Source organism: Chiloscyllium punctatum, chromosome 1 (genome assembly GCF_047496795.1).
Source record: "Chiloscyllium punctatum isolate Juve2018m chromosome 1, sChiPun1.3, whole genome shotgun sequence".
NCBI lineage: Eukaryota > Metazoa > Chordata > Chondrichthyes > Orectolobiformes > Hemiscylliidae > Chiloscyllium > Chiloscyllium punctatum.
In genome coordinates, this window is record NC_092739.1 from 98,150,373 (window position 1) to 98,172,946 (window position 22,574).

General features: G+C 39.8%; 1 protein-coding gene across 1 annotated transcript; it reads right to left on the minus strand.

Annotated features, from left to right (window-relative positions):
* Positions 1–7,368: 7,368 nt before the first annotated feature.
* On the minus strand, positions 7,369–22,353 carry LOC140482428 (granzyme A-like). Its single transcript, XM_072579931.1, has 5 exons — positions 22,293–22,353; positions 20,787–20,943; positions 17,945–18,086; positions 10,028–10,297; positions 7,369–7,700 (listed from the first exon to the last, which is right to left on the minus strand). The coding sequence occupies exons 1-5, from the start codon at positions 22,351–22,353 to the stop codon at positions 7,518–7,520; spliced, it is 813 nt and encodes a 270-aa protein (XP_072436032.1). The 3' UTR covers positions 7,369–7,517.
* Positions 22,354–22,574: the final 221 nt, after the last annotated feature.

The window sequence follows — 22,574 nt, forward strand, 5'->3', positions numbered from 1 at the left end:
GATGTATGGTTTCTATTTCCAATGTGGTACTTGTCCACTTCAGCAGAAAGAATAAAAAAAACCTTATTATCTACATAGTAAGAGGTTGCAGAGATCTGAGATGTGCAGAGATTTGGCTGTCCCAGTGCATGAATCACAAAAGGTTACTGTGCAGGTACAGCAAGTAATCAGGAAAGCGAGTAGAATGCTATAGTTTATTGTGAAAGGGATTGAAATCAAGATGAGGGAGATTAAGCTTCAGTTCTTCAGGGCATGGGTACAGTTGCATCTGGAATACTGTTTACTGTACTGGTCACTTTACTTATGGAAGGATGTTACTGTGTTGGAAGCAGTTCTGGGAATATTTACTACACTAATACCTGGAATGAGTGGATTGCCTTATGAGGAGGTTTTGTCGAGTTGAGATGACTTAACTGAAATGTGTAGGATTTTCTTGAAAGATGTTTCTGCTTATGGGAGAATCTAGCGTGAGGGGTCATAGTTTAAAAATAAAGGGTCACCCATTTAAATTGGAGTTGAGAAAACACTTTTGCTGCTCTAAGGATTGTGAATCTTTGGAATTTGTTTCCTTAAAAAGCAGTGAATGCAGAATATTTAAATATTTTTAAAGCAGAGATAGACAGATTCTTGATTACAGAGAGAATGAAAGCTTATCAGGCTTATGCAGGATTGTAGAGTTGAGGTTAAAGTTAGATTGGTCATGACCTTATTGAATGGTGGAGCAGGCTTGGAGGAATGAGTGACCTACTCTTGTTCCTTGTTCATAAGCTTGTATTTGTATTGCAAATTTATATCACACTTCAGTTCTGTAGCTGTTCAACTGATAGATTTACTACAAAAGGGATCCAAGATAATGTGGCCAAGGGACTCCCCAGCAGACTTAAAGCAGTTTGATCAATGAACCAATTTTGGCTGCCCCAAATTTCATTAAACCAGCAATTGATGTGAGTGAATCTGATTACAGGAAGATGAGTCAGAGAGAAGCCATTGAGATATTTTTCCAAAAGCTAAGTTGATGTCAAAATATACTTTACAGTGAAGAAAGAAGCTTAGGATTTTAATTTAAACTGTTTGAAGTATGTGCCCATCACAGCTACATAGAAATACTGTTAATGACTGATCATAACCCTTTTGTGGAAAAATTCACAAAATAAAATGCTGGACTGTTTCAGTGGAGTTTGCAGTTAAAGCCTTAGCACTTAAAGATTATTCACATCATAGGGAAATCCAGTTAATTGCTGATACCTTGTCTTGAATGTAACTTTGTTTGCATTATTTAACTATAGAGAATGTATCAGAGCTGACTGTACACATAAAGAGTAAATGAAAATGAGTGAGTTCATGTGTCTTAATTTCTTTAAACACAATTTGCCTGTACTTTGTAACAAATATGTTTCTAAAAGGATTTTAATTTTCTTCAAGGGTGGAATTAGTACAAAGGCTTCATTTTAATGGCTCAGGTATTCTGTTCATGATCAGATTAAGAATTACCCACTTACCTTCAGATGATTTCTGTCCTGGAAATTCCTGGTCAAAGATCTCCAGTTGCAAACCTGTCGAGGAATTAACAAATCCAGCAACACCCTCCTTTGAAGCAATTAATGTACCTTGTTTCTGTGATTAAAATGTCCAGCATTACAGCCAGCCATTGTGACAACTCTGGTGACAGGGTAAGTATGTAAGGTAGGTATAAGGTAGGTAGATTGAAGTGGAAGTTGTGTGAGTGATTAGAATGCCAGGTGGAAGAGTACCAGCATGGTTCAATGTGGGTGAGGTGGGATTTATTGGGTCAAGGTTGGGTTGGAGGATGTTGGGTCTGAACCAGATTTGGTTGGGTTTGTCGGATCTGTCAGAGGTAGGGTGGTGTTGACCTGGGTTTTGGTTGTGGCTAAGGGGTGTTTACCCAAAAACTGCGAGGGTAGAGCTGGGTTCGGGGGCACTAGGACAGGGTTGGTGGGTATCAGGTGAAGAGCGCCAGTCCTGTGGGAGTACAGGCTGTGTTGGAGGGATGGGGGGAGTGCAGCTGTTTTGGATCAAAGGGAGGTGTCGGATTGGGGATCGGTGGAATGAGGTTGGATTCAGTGAGGGTTATATGCTGGTGGTGGGGGATGGGGAGGTGGGGAGCGCAGGTGTAGGATGGAGAGGGATTTCTAGGTCAAGTGGGGTTGGACTGGTTCAGGGATGGGTGATGTTGGATCCAACAAGTGGAGAGAAGGGGAGGCGAGATTGGGTTCGGAGGTGGGTTAGAATCAAACCAGTGTCAGGGAGTGTGAGGTCCACAGAGCCATTTTGGATTGGTCAGGATGGGGGTCTGATTGGATCCTGTCAGGACTTGTATTTGATCAAAGCAGGTCTGGAAAGAGGCAGGGGCGTATCTACTCTTATAGATGGGATGGGAGCAGTTGTGAGTCAAAGATTCAGTTTAATAGGAGTTAGAGTGGGTTTCTTAATCCACAAACGTTTCCTGGCTAACTATTGAACTTAACTGAGTTGGAACGCTCCAAAGTTTCTGACGTTAAGGAAATTTTTCAGAAGACTCAAGATACAAGGTAATTATCCATCAGAAGTTTCAGTTTTCCAAGTTACATGGGGGAATTTTGCCTGATCCCAATGCATGGCTCCAGTCTACACTGCTCTAATGACTATTTGGCTATGAGACCAATGTTTTTGAGGAATTGAGTTTTGAGTTATTGTGGAAAAAAATTATTTACTTCAACTTCTATGGTGATACTGGACTTTTTTTTAAAAAGAAAGAGCATTTTGGATTTAAAAAAAAAAACTTTTGGGAAATCACAATTTTTTCGGCTGATTGTTTGGAGTCATTATAGAAATTCCCTGTCTGGTTTTATGGGCTGCCTTGTTTGAATAGTGTTACACTTGACGATTGTTCGGTTTTCAGGTGGGAGAAAGAGCCTTTGGAGGAAAGGCTGTCCAGCCCATCCCTTTCCTGTTTCTGAAGCAGCATTGCTGTGAATGCAGTGTGAAACCTGAATGACATCTTGAAAAGTGACTGGAAGATTTCTCAATACAGTGCTTTCTGAGTAAGCTGTGCCAACAAAAACCCAAGAGTGAAATGTGTGTGTCTGGACACTTCTCGAAACATGCCAGAATGTCAAATTTACAGATATCCAAACATTCCACAACTTTTCCCCTTTGGAAACTAGCCCTTGTTGGCAAAATATTATTTTTCCCCTAAGTGAATCTCTGCAAAGAAAAATAATTTTGTTTTCTTTTTATTTAGGTTATTTAGAGGGGTAAGCATTTATATTTTGATGACAAATTGGATATGTTAATGAAATTGTCATCTTTGTGGAATAATTTTGCATTATAATAAATCAATAATCTTTTGTAAAGAAATCTGGTTCATGGAAATTTTTATTCAATGTCTGATATGGAGGAAGCATATAATTGGTCATATTGTGAACTGGGCTGAAGATTATAGTTATGTTGTGACCGGGGGAGCAGAAGGACGAGAGAGAGACAGTGCACTACTTACACCGTGGGCTTTGCAACATATTTGTCCAGTCTTTACTCCTAATGTCTAAAAATTGAAATTTTAGTGAACTTTAATGTGGTCAAGTAGTTAAGCGGATACAGATTTATTTTTAGCTGCAGGTTTCATTTTTCAAGTACAAGTTTAGATTTAGATTACTTACAGTGTGGAAACAGGCCCTTCGGCCCAACAAGTCCACACCGCCTCGCCGAAGTGCAACCCACCCATACCCCTACATCTACCCTTTACCTAACATTACGGGCAATTTAGCCAAGTCACCTGATCTGCACATTTTTGGACTGTGGGAGGAAACCAGAGCACCCAGAGGAAACCCACGCAGACACGGGGAGAACGTGCAAACTCCACACAGTCAGTTGCCTGAGGCGGGAATTGAACCCGGGTCTCTGGTACTGTGAGGCAGCAGTGCTAACCACTGTGCTACCGTGCCGCCTGGTACAACAGTTCTACAACAGCAATCTAGGTTGCACAGAAAGCAGTAATGTGCATACCGTACTTGTTATATTTGCTCTCTGTTGAATCTACATTTCAACTTCAACTGTACCTGTACATTAACATCATTACGAATACAGCATGTAAAACTACACAAACATTTTATACTAACAATGTTCTGTTTAAGCAGATACTTGTAATGATGATTATTGCCTTTGCACAAGAAAAATTACACCGTCCTCCAAAGATTCAATGTTAAGGATCAGAAGCACAATCAACATACATTATGTGGAGTATAACATCAGAGACCAGAATTGTTGTAAAGTTGAAATCTTGAGATATTCATACAATGGCATGAGCCAGGGTTGGAGGATTTGAGCTACAGGGAGAGGATGAACAGGCTGGGGCTGTTTTCCCTGAAGTGTCAGAGGCTGAGGGATGACCTTATAGAGGTTTACAAAATTTTGAGGGGCATGGATAGGGTAAATAGGCAAAGTCTTTTCCCTGGGTTGGGGAGTCCAGAACTAGAGGGCATAGGTTTAGGGTGAGAGGGGAAAGATATAAAAGAGACCTAAGGGGCAACCTTTTCACACAGAGGGTGGTACGTGTATGGAATGAGCTGCCAGAGGATGTGGTGGAGGCTGATACAATGGCAACAATTAAAAGACATTTGGATGGGTATATGAATAGGAAGGGTTGAGAGGAATATGGGCTAGGTGCTGGCAGGTGGGACTAGATTGGGTTGGGATATCTGGTCAGCATGGACGGGTTGGACCGAAGGGTCTGTTTCCATGCTGTACATCTCTATGACTCTATGACTCTATTGTATAGCTGCAAATGAGTGATGTCAATTTCTTTCCTCTCACTGCAGTTTAAGGTATCATGCAATTTTCTCATGCTACTGTGGCCCTGCTGACTCTGACCCAGTCTCCTCCTTTTAGGTTCCATTACCAATTGAGAGTGGGCCCCACCAAATGAAGGGAACCTGCTGCTGATGAAGAGAAGGAGCATTGTGCTTCACTGCAGTGAGACTTCCACTACAGTTTCATGAATACAGAGGGTTGATTTTTGAGGGAACGGAACTATCTCACAGATATAAAAAAATCTTTACTGAAAGCCGTGAACTAGGCCAGACTTTCAGGAGATAGAATTTGCAGCCTTTAAAAAGGCAGGGATAAATATTGTAAGGTTTCCTTGCTTCAATCTATAAACAATCCAGAGATCTTGACTCTTTCCCAGAGTTCTCCAGTAATCCTTTCCTGGTGCTTTTTGGATTCAGCAATAAAAGTGAGAAAAAATAGGTTCACTAATAGATACTGGGGCCTGTCTCTCTGTCATCATTTACATGCAGCAATGAAGGGAAATATAAGCAGCTGAGGAGGAAGAAATATAACTTACCTTAGAATAATCTTCCCAACTCAATTTTCCTTGGTGTTTCCCACATTATGGAAATTTTCACATGAAAGACTCCAAAAATGACAATGCCTTTCCAGAGATTTGAAAGCTGACAGATAAAAGACCTTTCTTTTCATTTGATGAGAGTTTCAGCTAAGTGCTTGATTTTTAAAAAATTGTTTTTTTTATCTTTTGCATTCTTAAGATTAAAATCTGTGAATAGGGAAGGGTAGTTTCGATATAAGGTGTTTTTAAGGACTTCTTTTTAGGCTTAATCTCATTGAGAACATTCAGGAGATACAGAGTATGATGATTAATAGATTTAGTGAAGTGATGACACATCAGGATCAGTCAGCTGGAAGGGTGGCTGTCAGGAAAAGTAAGAAGGTAGTTTAGAAGTCTCCTGTGGCTATGATGGGAAATTTAAAGCATAATTATCAGCAGGGCTGCTTGTTGCTTTCCAGGAGATTCCCAGACAATTTGAGGTTAGGGTTCTGTAAGATAACCTAACTATCATGAGGTCAAACCTCCAATAATATCTTTGTGAAGCTGGAGATAGCTGCACTAACTCATAGCACAGGCCTTAGATGTTGTCAGAACTTTTGGGCTCATTGGAGAACTGTTCACTCCAGAAAAATGACAATTAAATTGCTTGTGTTACAAATGATAGCTTTAATTAAAAGCTTCAATAGTTTGTATGATGCAGAATCTAATAGCTAGTCTGTAACTATAGAATCTCATTGTCTATACTTTTTACATCTTTTGTATGATTTTTAAAATACTTCTTAGAGTCATAGAGATGTACAGCATTGAAACAGACCCTTCGGTCCAACCCGTCCATGCCGACCAGATATCCCAACCCAATCTCATCCCACCTGCCAGCACCCGGCCCATATCCCTCCAAACCATTCCTATTCATATACCCATCCTGTTGCATATTTTGAAAATTTTGTGTAACAAATTCTTTTAAAGTGTATTTTGGACTTTGTATGGTTAAGGGACAATTATGAATTTATGCTCAGGATAAAGAGCTTGTGTGATTTGAGTCATATAAAGTCACACTGCATCAGGAATTGATACCACTGTACCACCTTGTAACCCAGTCCAGCTGCCACCTATTCATTTACTCCCAGTTACTCAACTTACCTATCACCTTGCCAATCTACATAGCTGTCACCCTACTTCCTTACCCTCTCAGCTCACTCACCTGACTCTATGTTACACTACACATTCATCCATTTCATTAATACTTACACCAACTAAGAAGTTCTCTGACATTTAAACTAATAGTGATCAAAAAATGATGGCTAATGTTGTAAAAATAGTACATAGCTTCTGCATAGACTGCTATTCTCACCAAGGAGTCCTGTACATATTGACTTTAGAAGGATTTCCCCATTTGAAAATCAGCCCAAAAAACAGAAAGAAGCTGAGATTTTGTTTCATCACCATCAGAAAAGAAAGGGTTTCAATGCTAACCAGAAGGTTTGGGCCAGTTTGAATAGCAAAAGAGAAGCATGGATAAATGTCTACATCAGTTATTAAAGGCTTTGCTTTGAGATGTAGAGATCAATGAGTTTGGATGCATAACTAAGTAATCTGACAAATGGCTCCATGGTAAAGAGTTAACAAAGGGTTGTTCAGGTGTTGAGGATATCTTGTCTATGGATCAATGACTATGGCCAACAAGACCATTGTATGATTGCAACATCAGAACACAAGCAAGGGACGGAATTGCAGAAGTCAAAACTGGAGAAAAGAGGTTTAGTGCACAGAATTGATGTCAACTTTGGGAGAGAAAGTCACAAGCTTTCTGCAGCCATGGGAGTCAAGCAAGAATATTGACTGTTTTCTTTCGTTAAGTAAAGCTTCTGTTACTTAATAATTTGTTCCAATTACAATGCAACAAGTGACCAAAATTTATTGCTTGATCTCAAAACCTCTTAAATGCTTACTCACAAGAGTTGTTCAGTCACTTTCATAACTCATAGTCCTATTCAAAGATTCAGTGAATGAAGTGTGACACATTTCATACTGAGAATTTATCATTTTAGTTTCTGTTGAATTTGAATCCTGTACAATGTACTAAAAGCATAGGCAAATGCATGCTAACCCTTCTCTGAGCAAAGCAATTCTACAAGATAAAAGTAAAACCGAGTCACGGTAAGACTCGTCATTCTCAATACAAGCCTTCAGCTGTCATGTTGTAAGTTTTCACACCAATTACTTTCTCAATCCAATCAAGGTATTTCTTTGTTATGAAAGTGTAAATCCCAGGCTTTTTGGCATCTGGATCCTTAGGGCCATAAGACACAATCCCTTTATACTTATTTCGGCAAAGTAAAGGACCACCTGAATCACCCTGGAAGAAAAAAAAAGATGAGAAAGACAATAATTAAGCAGAATTTAAACCTATTAAGATTGCAATACCTTCCTGCCATATTGATCTGTGCTCAGAATTTACCTGCATGTTAAGACTTATATTTAAGAATATTCTGAAGAAGACTTGTCTCAAACTTGAAGTGTTAACTTTGTTTCCCTTTTCACAGGTACTGCTGGATTTGCTAAATTCTCCAGAATTTGTTTCTATATCAGAATGTACATGCTAACCATTGCAGTTAATCTTGTTGGTGCAGGAAATATCATATATTGTCTTCCTGCAGGAAACAGTGATGACATGGTATTGTCATTGAACTTGTAATCCAAGGCTTGTAGATGTGTTTTCACAGGGCAAAAGGTGATACTTGAATTCAACTGATATTTGGAATATAATGCTGACATATGTCATAGCTGAACAAACAACTTAGTTCGAAGGCAATTTGAGATGGGCCACAAATACCCACATCCTCCGGCATTAAAAAAATCCTGCAATCAAATGTGTCTTCGAGCTGTGAACTAACACTCCTGAATTTGCTGCTACAATAAACCCTTAATACTCTATTTCATCCTTTATAAGCTTTTGATAGAATACCAACTAGCTTGAATAGCAGGCTGTAATGTTTAAAGTATGCTCACAGGGTTTGGGTATCATGTGGAAAAGCTACATTTATCGATTTCTTGTTTGCTTGAGAAGGTATGTTGGACCACATTGCTAGTCTTATTTGGTGGGTGAAAATTAACAACCTCCTCTTTGGTGAGTTTGATAGTGAGGGTATTTATTGGGTTGAGAAGGTTGTGGGTGAACACCTCAAATGTTCCCACTCCTGGTTTTGTGAAATCTGTCAATTGAATCCATCAAGTCAGCAATTAATCAATAAATCCTGCAGCTGGCATTCACCCTGTGGCGAGCAGGAGATTTACCAAGTAGCAAGGGTTCCTTGCAGACACCTGGTGGGATGCTAATGGATGGAGTGGAATAAGGGGTGTCGTGTGAGTCCCTCATTCTAAAGCATTCAGTGTTTTGTGTCTGATCAAGATCCCTAGCATTGGGAAAGGGAATCCACTGAGATTCAGCTAGATTATTGAGGACAATTATGATTTTACTCATTAGGAAAGATATAAAGACACTAAGGGAATGATTAGTTATCAAGCAGGAAGAATTATAGTTATGAGGAGAGGTTGCCAAGTTTATAATCATTCTAATATAAGCAAAGCACTGTGGATGCTGGAAATTATAAATAAGAGCAGAAAATACTAGAGAATTAATTCCCTATCAATCTAACCATTTTCCATTTAAATCCAGGGGTTGTAACTTCTTAACAAGTATTCCAAGTAGCATTTTGTCGATTGCCATCCTTTAAATGTCTTAGTCTTTCTTGCTTAGTTGCTTTAATGCTTTTTAGTTGGAGGATGAGATTGAGGGTTGATCTGAGACCACGTGAAGTAATCTAACATCTGGACTCAGCTACAAGATCACAAAAAAAACTGCTGCGTCAGCAAACCCTTAAGATATATCTTAATGATAGGATGTTTTTGCTGTTGCACACTTACAGGCCGTAAGCAAATTACTTCAAATGAAGGCACAATCATTCTGGATCACCAAGCCACCCTTTTGGTGTTTGCAGTGCAATATGTTTACCAGTAGGCAGAATTTATTGAAATTGAAAATCACATTAGCAGGGTGAAAGGAAGTTAATGTGACACTGGGCATGATATGAACTGCTAGAAAATTCCATGAACCATTGGGGAGGTTCTTCCTCCATGATGACTGTGTCTACATTCTTAATCCAGTAGCTCATCTATCAGTTTACATTTTTCTTGTTGGGATGTGGCCATTGATTGAAGAGATAGCATTTATTTGTCTGAGAAGGTGGTGATGGTGGACTGCTTTAGTCAAGCATTTTGTGGATAAAATTGTCTGAATTCAAAAGCAATTTCAAGAATAGTTCAGAGTCAAAAATAAGAAGAGAAATTATTGGAAAAAGCATAACAAGTTTGGCAGCATCTGAGGAGAGAAAGCAGAGTTAACGTTCTGAAGAAGGATCACTGGACCCAAAACATTAACTCTGCTTTCTCTCCACAGATGCTGCCAGACCTGATGAGTTGTTCAGCAATTTCTGTTTTTGTTTCTGCAATTCTTTGGATTTTTGTTTAGTAGTTCCAAGTCAGTCTTGATAATGTGAACTTGGAATTATATGTGGGTCAGACCTTGTACGGATAGAAAGTTTTTTCCATTAAATGCATTAATGAACAAATGGGTTTCAAAATTCAAAGACCTTCCTGCTTATTGTAACATCATAGTACACTCACCAGGGAAGTATCTTCTCTGCCTTTTCGGTCACTAGCACAGATCATGTCCTTGGTTATTTGAGGTCGATGATTATAATATTGTTTGCTGTTGCATGTTTTACGATCGATCACATATAGCATCACTTCTCGAAGAGTGTCAGATGGAGTTTTTGACTTTGTTTGTCCCCATCCTGCCACTGTACAGCAAATTCCAGGTTTTATATCCTTACCCTTATCTTTTGGTAGGTTGAGCAGTTCCACATATTTGTTGATCTTTGCTTCACTGGAGAGCTGGGGTACAATATGAATAAATGAATATTTTTATTCAAGCTATGAACAAAATCTTACTGTATTAAGTTATTCCAAAGGAGAACTGTAATTTTCAGCTTCTAATAAAACTGGACCACAAGTGTTTCTCCTGTTGGATTGAATATTCTGTCTTGGATCAGACAATGGTTCACAGACAGTGACCACCCTTTGGAATGGGTTTCCAGATGATGTTAATCATCTACAAACTTTTATGGCGATTGTTGTTATCTGGAATTTTACAGCCCACCTCAATCCAGTTCCCATCCAACATCTGTACACCAGGAATCAATGGAGGGGCACTCTTGAGCAAGCTTTTTCCACTGGTAGGTCAAGGAGGCTGGAAAGAATTTGTCAAATGCCAAGCATCTCAACTGAAGTAATTAATTTGATCTTGAGGTTTTCCTATGATGCCATAAAACATAGGAGCAGAAGTAGCCCATTCAATGAGATCATGACTGATCTGATAATCCTCAACACCACTTTCCTGCCTTTGCCACGTAGCCCTTGATTACCTGACTGATTAAAAATCTGTATATCTGAACTTTCAATGTACTTAATGATCTAATCTCTAAAACCCTTTGTGGTAAAACATTCCACAGATTCGGGAGGAAGAATACTACCTATCTGTTTTAAATGGGTAAATTCTTACTCTGAGATTATTCCTTCTGGACCTAGATTCTGCCATAACAGAAAGCAATCTTTCTGCATCTACCCTGTAAAGCCCCCAAAGTATCTTACATATTTGAATAAGGCCACCTCTCATTCTCTTAAACTCCAATGAGTAGAAACTCAACCTACTCAACCTTACCTCAAAAGAAAATCCTTCCATATCTGGGTTGTACCGAATGCATCGAGATTACTAGTCCAATGACATTACAATTATATTAACATCTTCTTCTAATGCAGAAATGCAGTGAGTTGGTTCATAATAATGGTTGTTAAAATGCTGCTTGGTGTTAGGAGAGACAAATACGATGAAGGATTTCACAAGTGCTTTTTTGTTAGAATGACCATGAGACCATAAACGTAGGAGCAAAAGTAAGCCATTCAGCCCATTGAATCTGCTCTGCCATTCAATAAGATTCAGGCTGATTTGAGAAACCTCAACTGCACTTTCCTGCCTTTTTCCTCTACCACTTGATTCCCTTACTGATTAAAAATCTGTCTATCTCAGGCTTGATATACTTAACAGCCTCGGCAACCTTTTGTGATAAATAACTCCATGGATTCATTACCTTCTGAATGAAGAAAGATTTTAGAGGAGATGATAGAAATGTGAGAACATTAAAGGACAGAAAAGGACAGCGAAAAACAGAAACTGTAGAAAGAGTCTTTACAATCCTCAAGGGGTATAAGACGAGAAAAGAAGACAAAATAAGCTTGCTTGCACAGAGAGTTGTGAAGCTGCAACATTCACTTCCAGGTTTAGTTATTGAAATAGGAATTACTTTCATCTTCAAATGGCTGTGGACCACCATGTTAACTGAGTGTCAAACCTTCACATGAGCTGGTAGCATCCGTGGAAAATAACACTGCATGTGCTTTGACGAAATAGCCATATCTCAATAACCTAATGGCAGTAGTCCTCAGTCATATCAAGATGCAACTATAGTCGATTAAGGGTTACTGGTGCAGTAAGTCAAAGGTAGTATTCAATCTCAGTCCAAGGGCATGGACATGGTTAGTCAGCCAGTTTGGATGGTAAGAGTCAGGGTTTTGTGTCTGTACAGTCTGGGGTGTGGGCCAACATCAGTCCTGCAAGCCCAGTGCAACCAGTCTAGGGATTAGTGATACGTCAGCCAGGAAGTGGCACCGATATCAGTCTGGGTTGTCATTCCAGGCCGGTACAAGAGATGGACTAAGCTCAGTCCAGGGGGTCAGTTTACTGAAAGACAATGGGGTTTATCAGGTGCTGTGGTGGGACCACTGGGAAAGGCAGTTGAGAGGATTGGACGCAGCATGCTGGGATGCAGAGAGGTTATAATTACAAATGTTCCAACACAGGAGTAGTAGGCAATAGATCTTGGGAAAGCAAAGGGTTGTGCGGGATAATGGGCAGGTGAGGTTGGTCTGGGTAGTCACTATGGCTTAGATGGGGAGGTAATGCATAAATATGTTTGACATTGCTAAGCTGTATCCCTAGGGCTCAGTGATCTGGGACGATTCATTGCTGAAAATGTGTTGCTGGAAAAGCGCAGCAGGTCAGGCAGCATCCAAGGAGCAGGAGAATCAACGTTTCGGGCATGAGCCCTTCTTCAGGATTCCTGAAGAAGGGCTCATGCCTGAAACATCGATTCTCCTGTGCCTTGGATGCTGCCTGATCTGCTGCGCTTTTCCAGCAACACATTTTCAGCTCTGATCTCCAGCATCTGCAGTCCTCACTTTCTCCTGGGACATTTCATTGCCAAATTGTTGTGGAGATCATGTTAATGAAGGATATTTTGCTAAAATGTGATTACAAGCAGGGTTAAGTTGACTTAAAGATAGTCATTGGTGAATAAAGAAAGTAATAATTCCTAACTGGGAAGAAAATAGGCCTATTTGCCAAATATTTGAAAATATTGATGGTGAGCATGTTGAAATGGACACACTGCATGAGATGAACATGATTCCTTACTGTAAAGGTTATTTCCCTTATTGCTACCTAGCTCATTCCTCACTGATTCTGTTGGAATTACTTGCAAACTTTGATAAGTTGAGTGCGGGTTTGACAGAGAAATTCTTAAAAGAAATCAGATCAAATTGGAGTTGAAAGTATAAAAAAGTGACTAGTACAACTGCAAAGTTGTTGAAAACCACAGAAACCATTTGCAGTTCTTTTTGCTAAAGGTTGTGATATTTCTTCTATCAACACAATAGTAAATATGAAGAAACGTGATTGGTAAATACATTGCAGTCATGATGTTAAAGAAATTAAGACTAACCTGATCATCGTCATATACATTTATTTTAAAGTTTATTTTTAGCCCTTGTATGTTTATGCTTCTCTTTAGTCTGTTTGCTCCTGTATTATATTGCCCAGTATGAAGTAATTGTCTGGGTACTCATATCCTGGATTCATTTTCATCAGCCCTACTTAGTGGGTGAGCTGCCATTTTGATTAGATTACTTACAGTGTGGAAACAGGCCCTTCGGCCCAACAAGTCCACACCGACTCGCCGAAGCACAACCCACCCAGACCCATTCCCCTACATTTACCCTTTCACCTAACACTACAGGCACTTTAGCATGGCCAATTCACCTGACCTGCACGTTTTTGGACTGTGGGAGGAAACCTGAGCACCCGGAGGAAACCCACACAGACACAGGGAGAATGTGCAAACTCCGCACAGACAGTCGCCTGAGGCGGGAATTGAACCCAGGTCTTTGGCACTGTGAGGCAGCAGTGCTAACCACTGTGCCACCGTGCCATCCACTGGGTTGGCCTGCAGCTGATTTGATTCTTGATGTAGGTTTGCTCGCTGATCTACATCCAGAACGTCAACCTGAGCTACAAATCTTCTGAAAACCCGCTAGCTGATTTGATTCTCCAATAACTTCAGTACTGACTAAAACCAAGCAGCACATGAAACACCTACTGTCCCGATCTCTTCAAAAGTTAAAATGATCTCAATTCTCTGCTAAATGTTGCTGAGGACAATGTAAAGTTTTGGGAACTAAATTGGATATTATAGGGAACCTATCAAAACATGTTTCCTTTGAGAAGTAAATGCTTTTGAATTTTTGAACTTTAAATTGCAAATTTTATGAATGAATAAACAGGCAGCCACCCCAATGTTTTAATACTAAATTTTCTATCTGACAAAAAGTTCAATTATCTGTTTAGGAGTGGTTGGCAAATAACTATGATAGTAGGCAGACTTACAAATGGCCAGTGGACGATTGGCTAAAGATCATGTAAGGATTTATAAACATCAGCTTGTGTTTGATCAATCAAACTGAGTTTTTGATGAAGTAACAGAGAAGGTTGATGTCCTCTATATTAAGAATTTAAGAAAGTATTTGATAAAGTACTACATATATTAAGGAGTTGAGGGGGAGTTTGCTGAGCTCCATCAACTTTCTTTCTCTTTGTTTTTCTTTTTTACTTTAGCTCTTTTTCTCTCTTTTTTCTTTGGTTTCTTTTATTTTAATCCTGGAGAGTGGTGGTAAAGGAGGAGGCCTCTAGCAACGACAGCAGCAATGGCAGCAGTGCCAGGACATAGTTCCAGCCCAGACTGTGGTCTCCTGGCGAGCGAAGAATAGGTCCTGGGCTGACTCATAGAGTCATAGAGTCATAGAGATGTACAGCATGGAAACAGACCCTTCAGTCCAACCCGTCCATGCTGACCCGATATCCCAACCCAATCTAGTCCCACCTGCCAACACCTGGCCCATATCCCTCCAAACCCTTCCTATTCATATACCCATCCAAATGCCTCTTAAATGTTGTAATTGTACCAGCCTCCACCACATCCTCTGGCAGTTCATTCCATACAGGTACCACCCTCTGTGTGAAAAACTTGCCCCTTAGGTCTCTTTTATATCTTTCCCCTCTCACCCTAAACCTATGCCCTCTAGTTCTGGACTCCCCGAACCCAGTGAAGAGACTTTGTCTATTTATCCTATCCATGCCCCTCATAATTTTGTAAACCTCTATAAGGTCACTCCTCAGCCTCCGACGCTCCAGGGAAAACAGTCCCAGCCTCTTCAGCCTCTCCCTGTAGCTCAAATCCTCCAACCCTGGCAACATCCTTGTAAATATTTTCTGAACCATTTCAAGTTTCACAACATCTTTCCGATAGGAAGGAGACCAGAATTGTGCGCAATATTCCAACAGTGGCCTAACCAATGTCCTGTACAGCCGCAACATGACCTCCCAACTCCTGTACTCAATACTCTGATCAATAAAGGAAAGCACACCAAATGCCTTCTTCACTATCCTATCTACTTGCGACTCCACTTTCAAGGGGTTATGAATCTGCACTCCAAGGTCTCTTTGTTCAGTGACACTCCCTTGGACCTTACCATTAAGGGTATAAGTCCTGCTAAGATTTGCTTTCCCAAAATGCAGCACCTCGCATTTATCTGAATTAAACTCCATCTGCCACTTCTCAGCCCATTGGCCCATCTGGTCCAGATCCTGTTGTAATCTGAGGTAACCCTCTTCGCTGTCCACTACACCTTCAATTTTTGTGTCATCTGCAAACTTACTAATTGTACCTCTTATGCTCGCATCCAAACTATTTATGTAAATGACAAAAAGTAGTGGGTCCAGCACCGATCCTTATGGCACTCCACTGGTCACAGGCCTCCAGTCTGAAAAACAACCCTCCACCACCACCCTCTGTCTTCTACCTCTGAGCCATTTCTGTATCCAAATGGCTAGTTCTCCCTGGATTCCATGAGACCTAATCTTGCTAATCAGTCTCCCATGGGGAACCTTGTCAAACGCCTTACTGAAGTCCATATAGATCACATCTACTGCTCTGCCCTCATCAATATCCTTTGTTACTTCTTCAAAAAACTCAATCAAGTTTGTGAGACATGATTTCCCACGCATAAAGTCATGTTGACTATCCCTAATCAGTCCTTGCCTTTCCAAATACATGTACATCCTGTCCCTCAGGATCCCCTCCAACAACTTGCCCACCACCGAGGTTAGGCTCACCGGTCTATAGTTCCCTGGCTTGGCTTTACCGCCCTTCTTGACTCCCCTGGCCCAGACTTGCAGACTAGGCCAGAGTGCCTAAAGGAGGAGAAAAGCAGTCTTGGCACAGTGTGGTGATCTCCCTGTATGACAGTCTTCTGGTGTAGTGGTCTTGTCCTAGCATGGAGGCCTTCTTCCCTTGTAGAAGTCTTCTTTATCTTCGGCATCAAGGTATTCCAGTGACCCACCAGGCGGTCTCATCCAGGAGTGGCCTTCTTGGCCCAGCATGGCAGTAATCTTCGATAAAGGCTTCCAGCCTATCGTTCCAGCAGCCCAGAATGGCGGCCTCATCCCAGTTCTGTCTTCAGGCTTTTCCAAACTTTCCTAAATCGGCATTCCCCAAGCCCAGGATTCATTAACTGAACGGTGATGAGCTTTGCCTTAATTTTATTTATTTAATTGTTGTGTATGATTTCTATCTTTGTTGTCAGTGGTCTGGTGGGCAACATGTAAAACTTTTCACTGTATTTTTTATTAACAAATACAGATGATGATAATTTTTTATTGTGTTGCATTGTAGAGTATGGTATTCTACATAAATGCTGGCTAACAAAAATTGTTCATGGAATAGGAGGGTCAGTGTCAGTTGGACAAAGATTTGACTTACGACAGGAAACTTCAAGTTATAGTAAATATCCTTATTCTGGATTAGTGGTGCTGGAAGAGCACAGCAGTTCAGGCAGTATCCAAGGAGCAGCTGCTCCTCGGATGCTGCCTGAACTGCTGTGCTCTTCCAGCACCACTAATCCAGAATCTGGTTTCCAGCATCTGCAGTCATTGTTTTTACCTTGTAAATATCCATTTGTCAAGCTGGAGGAAATATATATTGATGCTTCCAAGGGGTCAATGCTAGGGTCACTTTCTTTTTTGCGTACATAAGTGATTTGGGTAATTAAATTTATTTCAAAATCTGCAGACGATGTCAAGCTTGGAGATATTGCAGCAAATTATGATGATTCCAATACCCATACTGATTGTTAACAAGAGGATGTAGTTAGGTGAACAGAATGCACAGACAAGTGGCATACAGTGAAATGTGAGGTGATGCATTTTGGGACAAGGATTACGAAGGTCTAGTATAGACTTAGGGGCACAATTTTAAAAAGTGTACATGGACAGAGGAACCTGAGGGAACATGCTTTTGATGGCGGCAGATCATATTAAAAGAAGATTTGACAAAACAGATGGAATCTTGGGTAGTAATCAAGTCATTGGGTGCAAATAGAGGGTGAGTTGAACTTTTGTAAGGCCATTCCTATGAGTGTCATGTCCATTCCTATCAACAACATTTTAGTGAGGACATGGTGTCTTTGAATAGAAGCAGAGGAGATTTACTGGAATGACCTCAGGACAGGGTCAAAATGGATCAACAACTCAGTGAAGATGGGTGCAAACCTACATGCTGGATTTTATGATCATTAATGATAGGGATGTTTGGAGAAGTGACATTCTTCTTATTAATTGTTTAATCATACGACAGCATAGATTATTCAATATAATAGGAATACAGAATTTTGAACTGGTTGGTTGGCTATTGGATTACAGTGTTCTATCCGCTGTTTAGAATACATGCACTCCAGTTTTGTAACTTCACTAGCTTGGCATTTAATTTCTAGATATACTAGTTGCTGCTCCTGGCATGTTTTTTACATGCCTCATTTAATCAGAATCAGTTAGTGCAAAAAGAAAACGGACAATAATCAGATACTAATGACCTGTGCTGAACATGAACAGGAATGAAGCCAGGATCAAATCCAACTGTGCCGAGTACTTTAACTGACAAAACTACAAGCAGACCTCATTGAATAATTGTGGTGAATCTCCAAGAGATTGAACGCACAAAGTTGCTACTTTTTTGTGGAATTCATCAGGGCTGTCTTTCACAATTAGCAGTTTTAAACACAACAAACAAACCAGAATTAAAAAATTAAAATTCATACTTGGAGTAGCATGATGTCATCATCTGGAGTTTTTTTGTTAAACTTTGGATGGGGATACTGCTTCTTGACCCGAATCTTTTGCTGACTTTTCTCATTCTGTGACAGAGAATGGGCTCCAAGTACGACTTGAACAGGCCCTTTACTGCATTTCATCAGAAAGGCAGACAATTATTTTTTGTTTCCATAAGAAAATGCAATTTTCAAACATTCAGGAAGAAAGAACGGTTATGGCTGGAAACAGTATAAGAATAACAACCTGAGCAATACTAAGCAAACCTTATTACTTACTGTTTCCTTCATCCATAGGTGTGTTGCTGAAAACAGAAATTCCTGGAATAAACAGCACTTCAGTCAGTACCCTAATGTTGGACTTTAATTAAAATCAGATGTCGATTGACCTGTTGTGCATTTCCAAAATTTTCTGTTTTTACTTCAAATATCTAAATAGTAGTGATTGTTTTTCTTTTGATCTCTATAAACATTATAGTTATTTAAAAAGAAAATGCAGACAGATTCAAATGTGACTTGTAACTAGAGGTTAAGAATAAAATGAAACTGATGTGTAAAATATTCACTCTAGAAAATTTAAGTGAGATTAAAATTTGTTTGGCGGGCACATCCCAGGCAGTGATGTTATAATGTTTGTAAGGTCAAGTGGTTTGTTTCTTGGTTTTTGTGCCACTGGTGCACTCCCACACCATTATGGGGCAGGAGAGAGTGAGGATCTCCTCCCTTAAAGTTAGCACCAGAATACCAATCGACTGCTGAGTATCACTTTGTCAAATGTCTGTTTTTCATGTGCGATCTGGAGCATCAGATGTGATTACTTTGAAGATGTATAAGCCAAAATTGCCTTCTTGAACCACTGCAGTCCACTTGCTAGAGGTTGACGGAGGGAATTCCTGGATTTTGACCCAGTCACAGTGAAAGAATGGTGATATGTTTCCAAGTATGAACTGTGTGCATCTTGGAAGGGGAGTTGCAGCTGAGTGGTGTATCTGCTGCTCTTCCCCTTCTGGGTGGTAGTGGTTATGGATTGAGAGGTGTTGTCTAAGCATCCTTGAAGAGGACACTTTGCATTGACAAATGCTCCGGTAACAACAGCAACAATTTCCATTTGCAAGGAACAAACATGGACACATCCAGTTTACTTGTGGAGAGAGGTTTGTGGATGTAGTAAAGCTACTGAAGTTTGGACAAATTCTGAGGTAATCTGTCTGAGGAGCAACAGCGCTATCATCCCTCTCTTTATCTATAAAACTCCTCTCAAACTGTGTGAGTTAAAAACCTACTGGAAAGCTTTAGCATTACTCATTGATGATACTTAAGGATGATTTTGGTATCTATTTTTGTTTCCAGAAAAAGAGAATTTAACAAACCACAATGAAATACCCGTTTGGGCACAGCTTTAGGTGATCAGACTCCATTATAGCTTTTACATATATAGGGATATTGACAGCTTGGCTTTGCCTAGTTATAAGCTGACGTTCTGAACATGGAAGATATCTGAACACTATAAATAGTGTTAATGATAGGTGTCTTCTCTCTAGGATGGGAGATTTCAAGACTGGGGGATATTGTTAATGTGAGAGGAAAGAGATTTAAAAAAGACATGAGGGGCAAATTTTTTTATGCAGACAGTGGTTCGCATGTGAAATGAACTTCACGAGGAAGTGGTGGATGTGGGCACAGTGACAAAATTTAAAAGACACTTAGATAAGTAAATGAAAAGGAAAGATTTGGAGGGATATAGCCAGAAGCAGGCAGATAGGACTAGATTCATAGAGATATACAGCCTGGAAACAGACCCTTCGGGCCAACCCATCCATGCCGACCAGATATCCCAACCCAATCTAGTCCCACCTGCCAGCACCTGGCCCATATCCCTCCAAAATCCTTCCTATTCATATACCCATCCAAATGCCTTTTAACTGTTGCAATTGTACCAGCCTCCACCACTTCCTCTGGCAGCTCATTCCATACGTGTACCACCCTCTGTGTGAAAAGGTTGCCCCTTAGGTCTCTTTTATATCTTTCCCCTCTCACCCTAAACCTATGCCCTCTAATTCTGGACTAGCCGACCCCAGGGAAAAGACTTTCTCTATTTATCCTATCCATGCCCCTCAAAATTTTGTAAACCTCTGTAAGGTCACCCCTCAACCTCCGACACTCCAGGGAAAACAGCCCCAGCCTGTTCAGCATCTCCCTGTAGCTCAAAACCTCCAACCCTGGCAACATCCTTGTAAATCTTTTCTGAACCCTTTCAAGTTTCACATCATCTTTCCGACCGAAAGGAGACCAGAATTGCATGCAATATTCCAAAAGTGGCCTAACCAATGTCCTGTACAGCTGCAACATGACCTCCCAACTCCTCTACTCAATACTCTGACCAATAAAAGAAAGCATACCAAACACCTTCTTCACTATCCTATCTACCTGCGACTCCACTTTCAAGGAAAAGTTTGGTTTGTGATTATAGTCAGCATGGATTAGTTGGATGGAGGGGTCTGTTTCTGTGCTGTACAACACTATGACTCTATAACTCTCTACGTTCATAATTAAAAAAACATGATTTTTTGCCATATAACCACCAAGTAAGTCATCTATAAAAATAAATGAGTAGATAAAATTTATTTTAATCATATCAAGGATTTTGCCAATGGAATTACACACCAATAACATGATCTACAGCTTAACAATAATGGTTTGGTTTTACTGTTTGAAAGCAATTATTTGATGTAGATTAGATGTGAAGTGTGGGTAAGTCAATTATAAAAATGAGTTAATATTCATAAATATATAATATATAAAAGATATATACACACACATACGCAAAACTTACCACTCACAGTGTGCTGCAGTCAGTACCCATCTATTTCTGATCAAAGCCCCTCCACAAAAATGTTCATATTTCTTTTTTTTGTTACATTGGATAGATGCCATATAGGGTTTTGAATGAGGTTTAACTTCATGGCCTCCAATAATTTCCGCCCCATGATCTGTATAAAAAGGTGATTTTGAAAGCCTATTTCATCAATTGAAACCAGAATTGATACTAACAGAATGAATACAGGAGTAGTTATGAGTAAGGTGAGATGAAAGTCAGTGCTCTTAACATTAAACGCCATTTCACTAATTGAAATCGACTATTTTAAGGGTGAAATACACAGCCGGCTGCAGTCATAACAAAGATGATTGTGATCTCAGTTCAAAAACACTACTACAGGAACTTCTCAGGATAGTGTTTCAGGTCTAAACATTAGTAACAACTTTCTTAATGACCTTCTCTCCAAGATCAAATCAGAAGTGGGATGTTCACTGATAGAACATGGTTGCAATTTGTTCGCTCATCCAGGTCATATATGTATATTTTGAATAGCTAGGACCCAAGCACTGATCCTTACAGTACCCAACTATTAACATCCAGCTATCAGAAAAAGACCCATATATGCCCACTCCCTGCCGGAAGGCAACGAATGGGTGTTCACTCACAAATGATCAAAGGGACAGTCACTAGCAATGAGGAAAATGATGCTGGGGGAGAATGGGGATGGGGGTAGTGACCATAATTTTCAAAGGAAGATACTCAGAGCCCCCTAAAAAAAAACCTAAAAGAAATGCCCTTCTCTGTCCAGAATTTGCTTTCTAGGATTTCTGGTTGGCTATCTAAGACTGCTGGAAGAGCACAGCAGTTCAGGCAGCATCTGAGAGCAGTAAAATCAGTATTCCTGATGAAGGGCTTTTGGCAGAAACGTCGATTTTACTGCTCCTTGGATGCTGCCTGAACTGCTGTGCTCTTCCATCACCACTAATCCAAAATCTGGTTTCCAGCATCTGCAGTCATTGTGTTTACCTATCTATCACTGCTCCCAGACTCAGGTCTCTGACTATAATTGCAGATAGTCCCATTGAGGTATTCAATGAAATGAGTAATGACATAGAGTGTAGAATGAATTGTAATTTTGAAAATCTGTTTTACTCAATCATTTCAATTTAAATTTACCCCCAGGACAATGAAATCTGGGACTGAACTAGATCGACCATTTTATCGAGCAGCTGAGTAATTAAACAAATTTCTTTTCCCTATTAAATACTTTGTTACCTTGAAAGGAAGTTGTTTTTGTTCTTCCAACATTTTAAGAAATAAAAGTACATTGAACTAACTGGAAGTAAATCTTTATTGTAATAAGTATAGAAATCGATAAACTTCAATGTATTAGCCAAATAGATTTTGAAAGTTCAGGTTGATTATTGCAAAATGCTTAAAATATTCATATCGCATAAATAATATTATATTAAATCCTCATATAAATGTAATAGATATAAAATTATCATATTTATTACTCACAAGCTGGAGTTAGAACAATGACAATCAAAGAGGTGAACAGAGTACGGTGAAATGATTTCATTGTAACTTCTCTTCTGACTACAAGTTCCTATTCAATTTATAATTCACTCAAAGGGATGTGGTTTGTTCCCTTTGATGTCATCTCTAAGAAACTAAAGCCTTTTTATGTGTGTCTATTTCATTTACAGCAAGCCACACATCAACAACCATAGCAGCAGAGTATTGTAATAAATATTAAGGCATTGGAAAGAGGAAATTGGGGTTTCACTGTGGTTTCTTTAA

Excerpts from the sequence above, each read along its gene's own strand:
- LOC140482428 (XM_072579931.1), bottom strand. The coding sequence starts at position 22,353 with ATGAAATCATTTCACCGTACTCTGTTCACCTCTTTGATTGTCATTGTT. Across the intron at positions 18,087-20,786 it reads ACTGCAGCACACTGTGAGTG|TAAAGGGCCTGTTCAAGTCG; the intron begins GTAAGTTTTGCG and ends GATGAAATGCAG. Across the intron at positions 10,298-17,944 it reads ATGACATCATGCTACTCCAA|CTCTCCAGTGAAGCAAAGAT; the intron begins GTATGAATTTTA and ends ATTGTACCCCAG.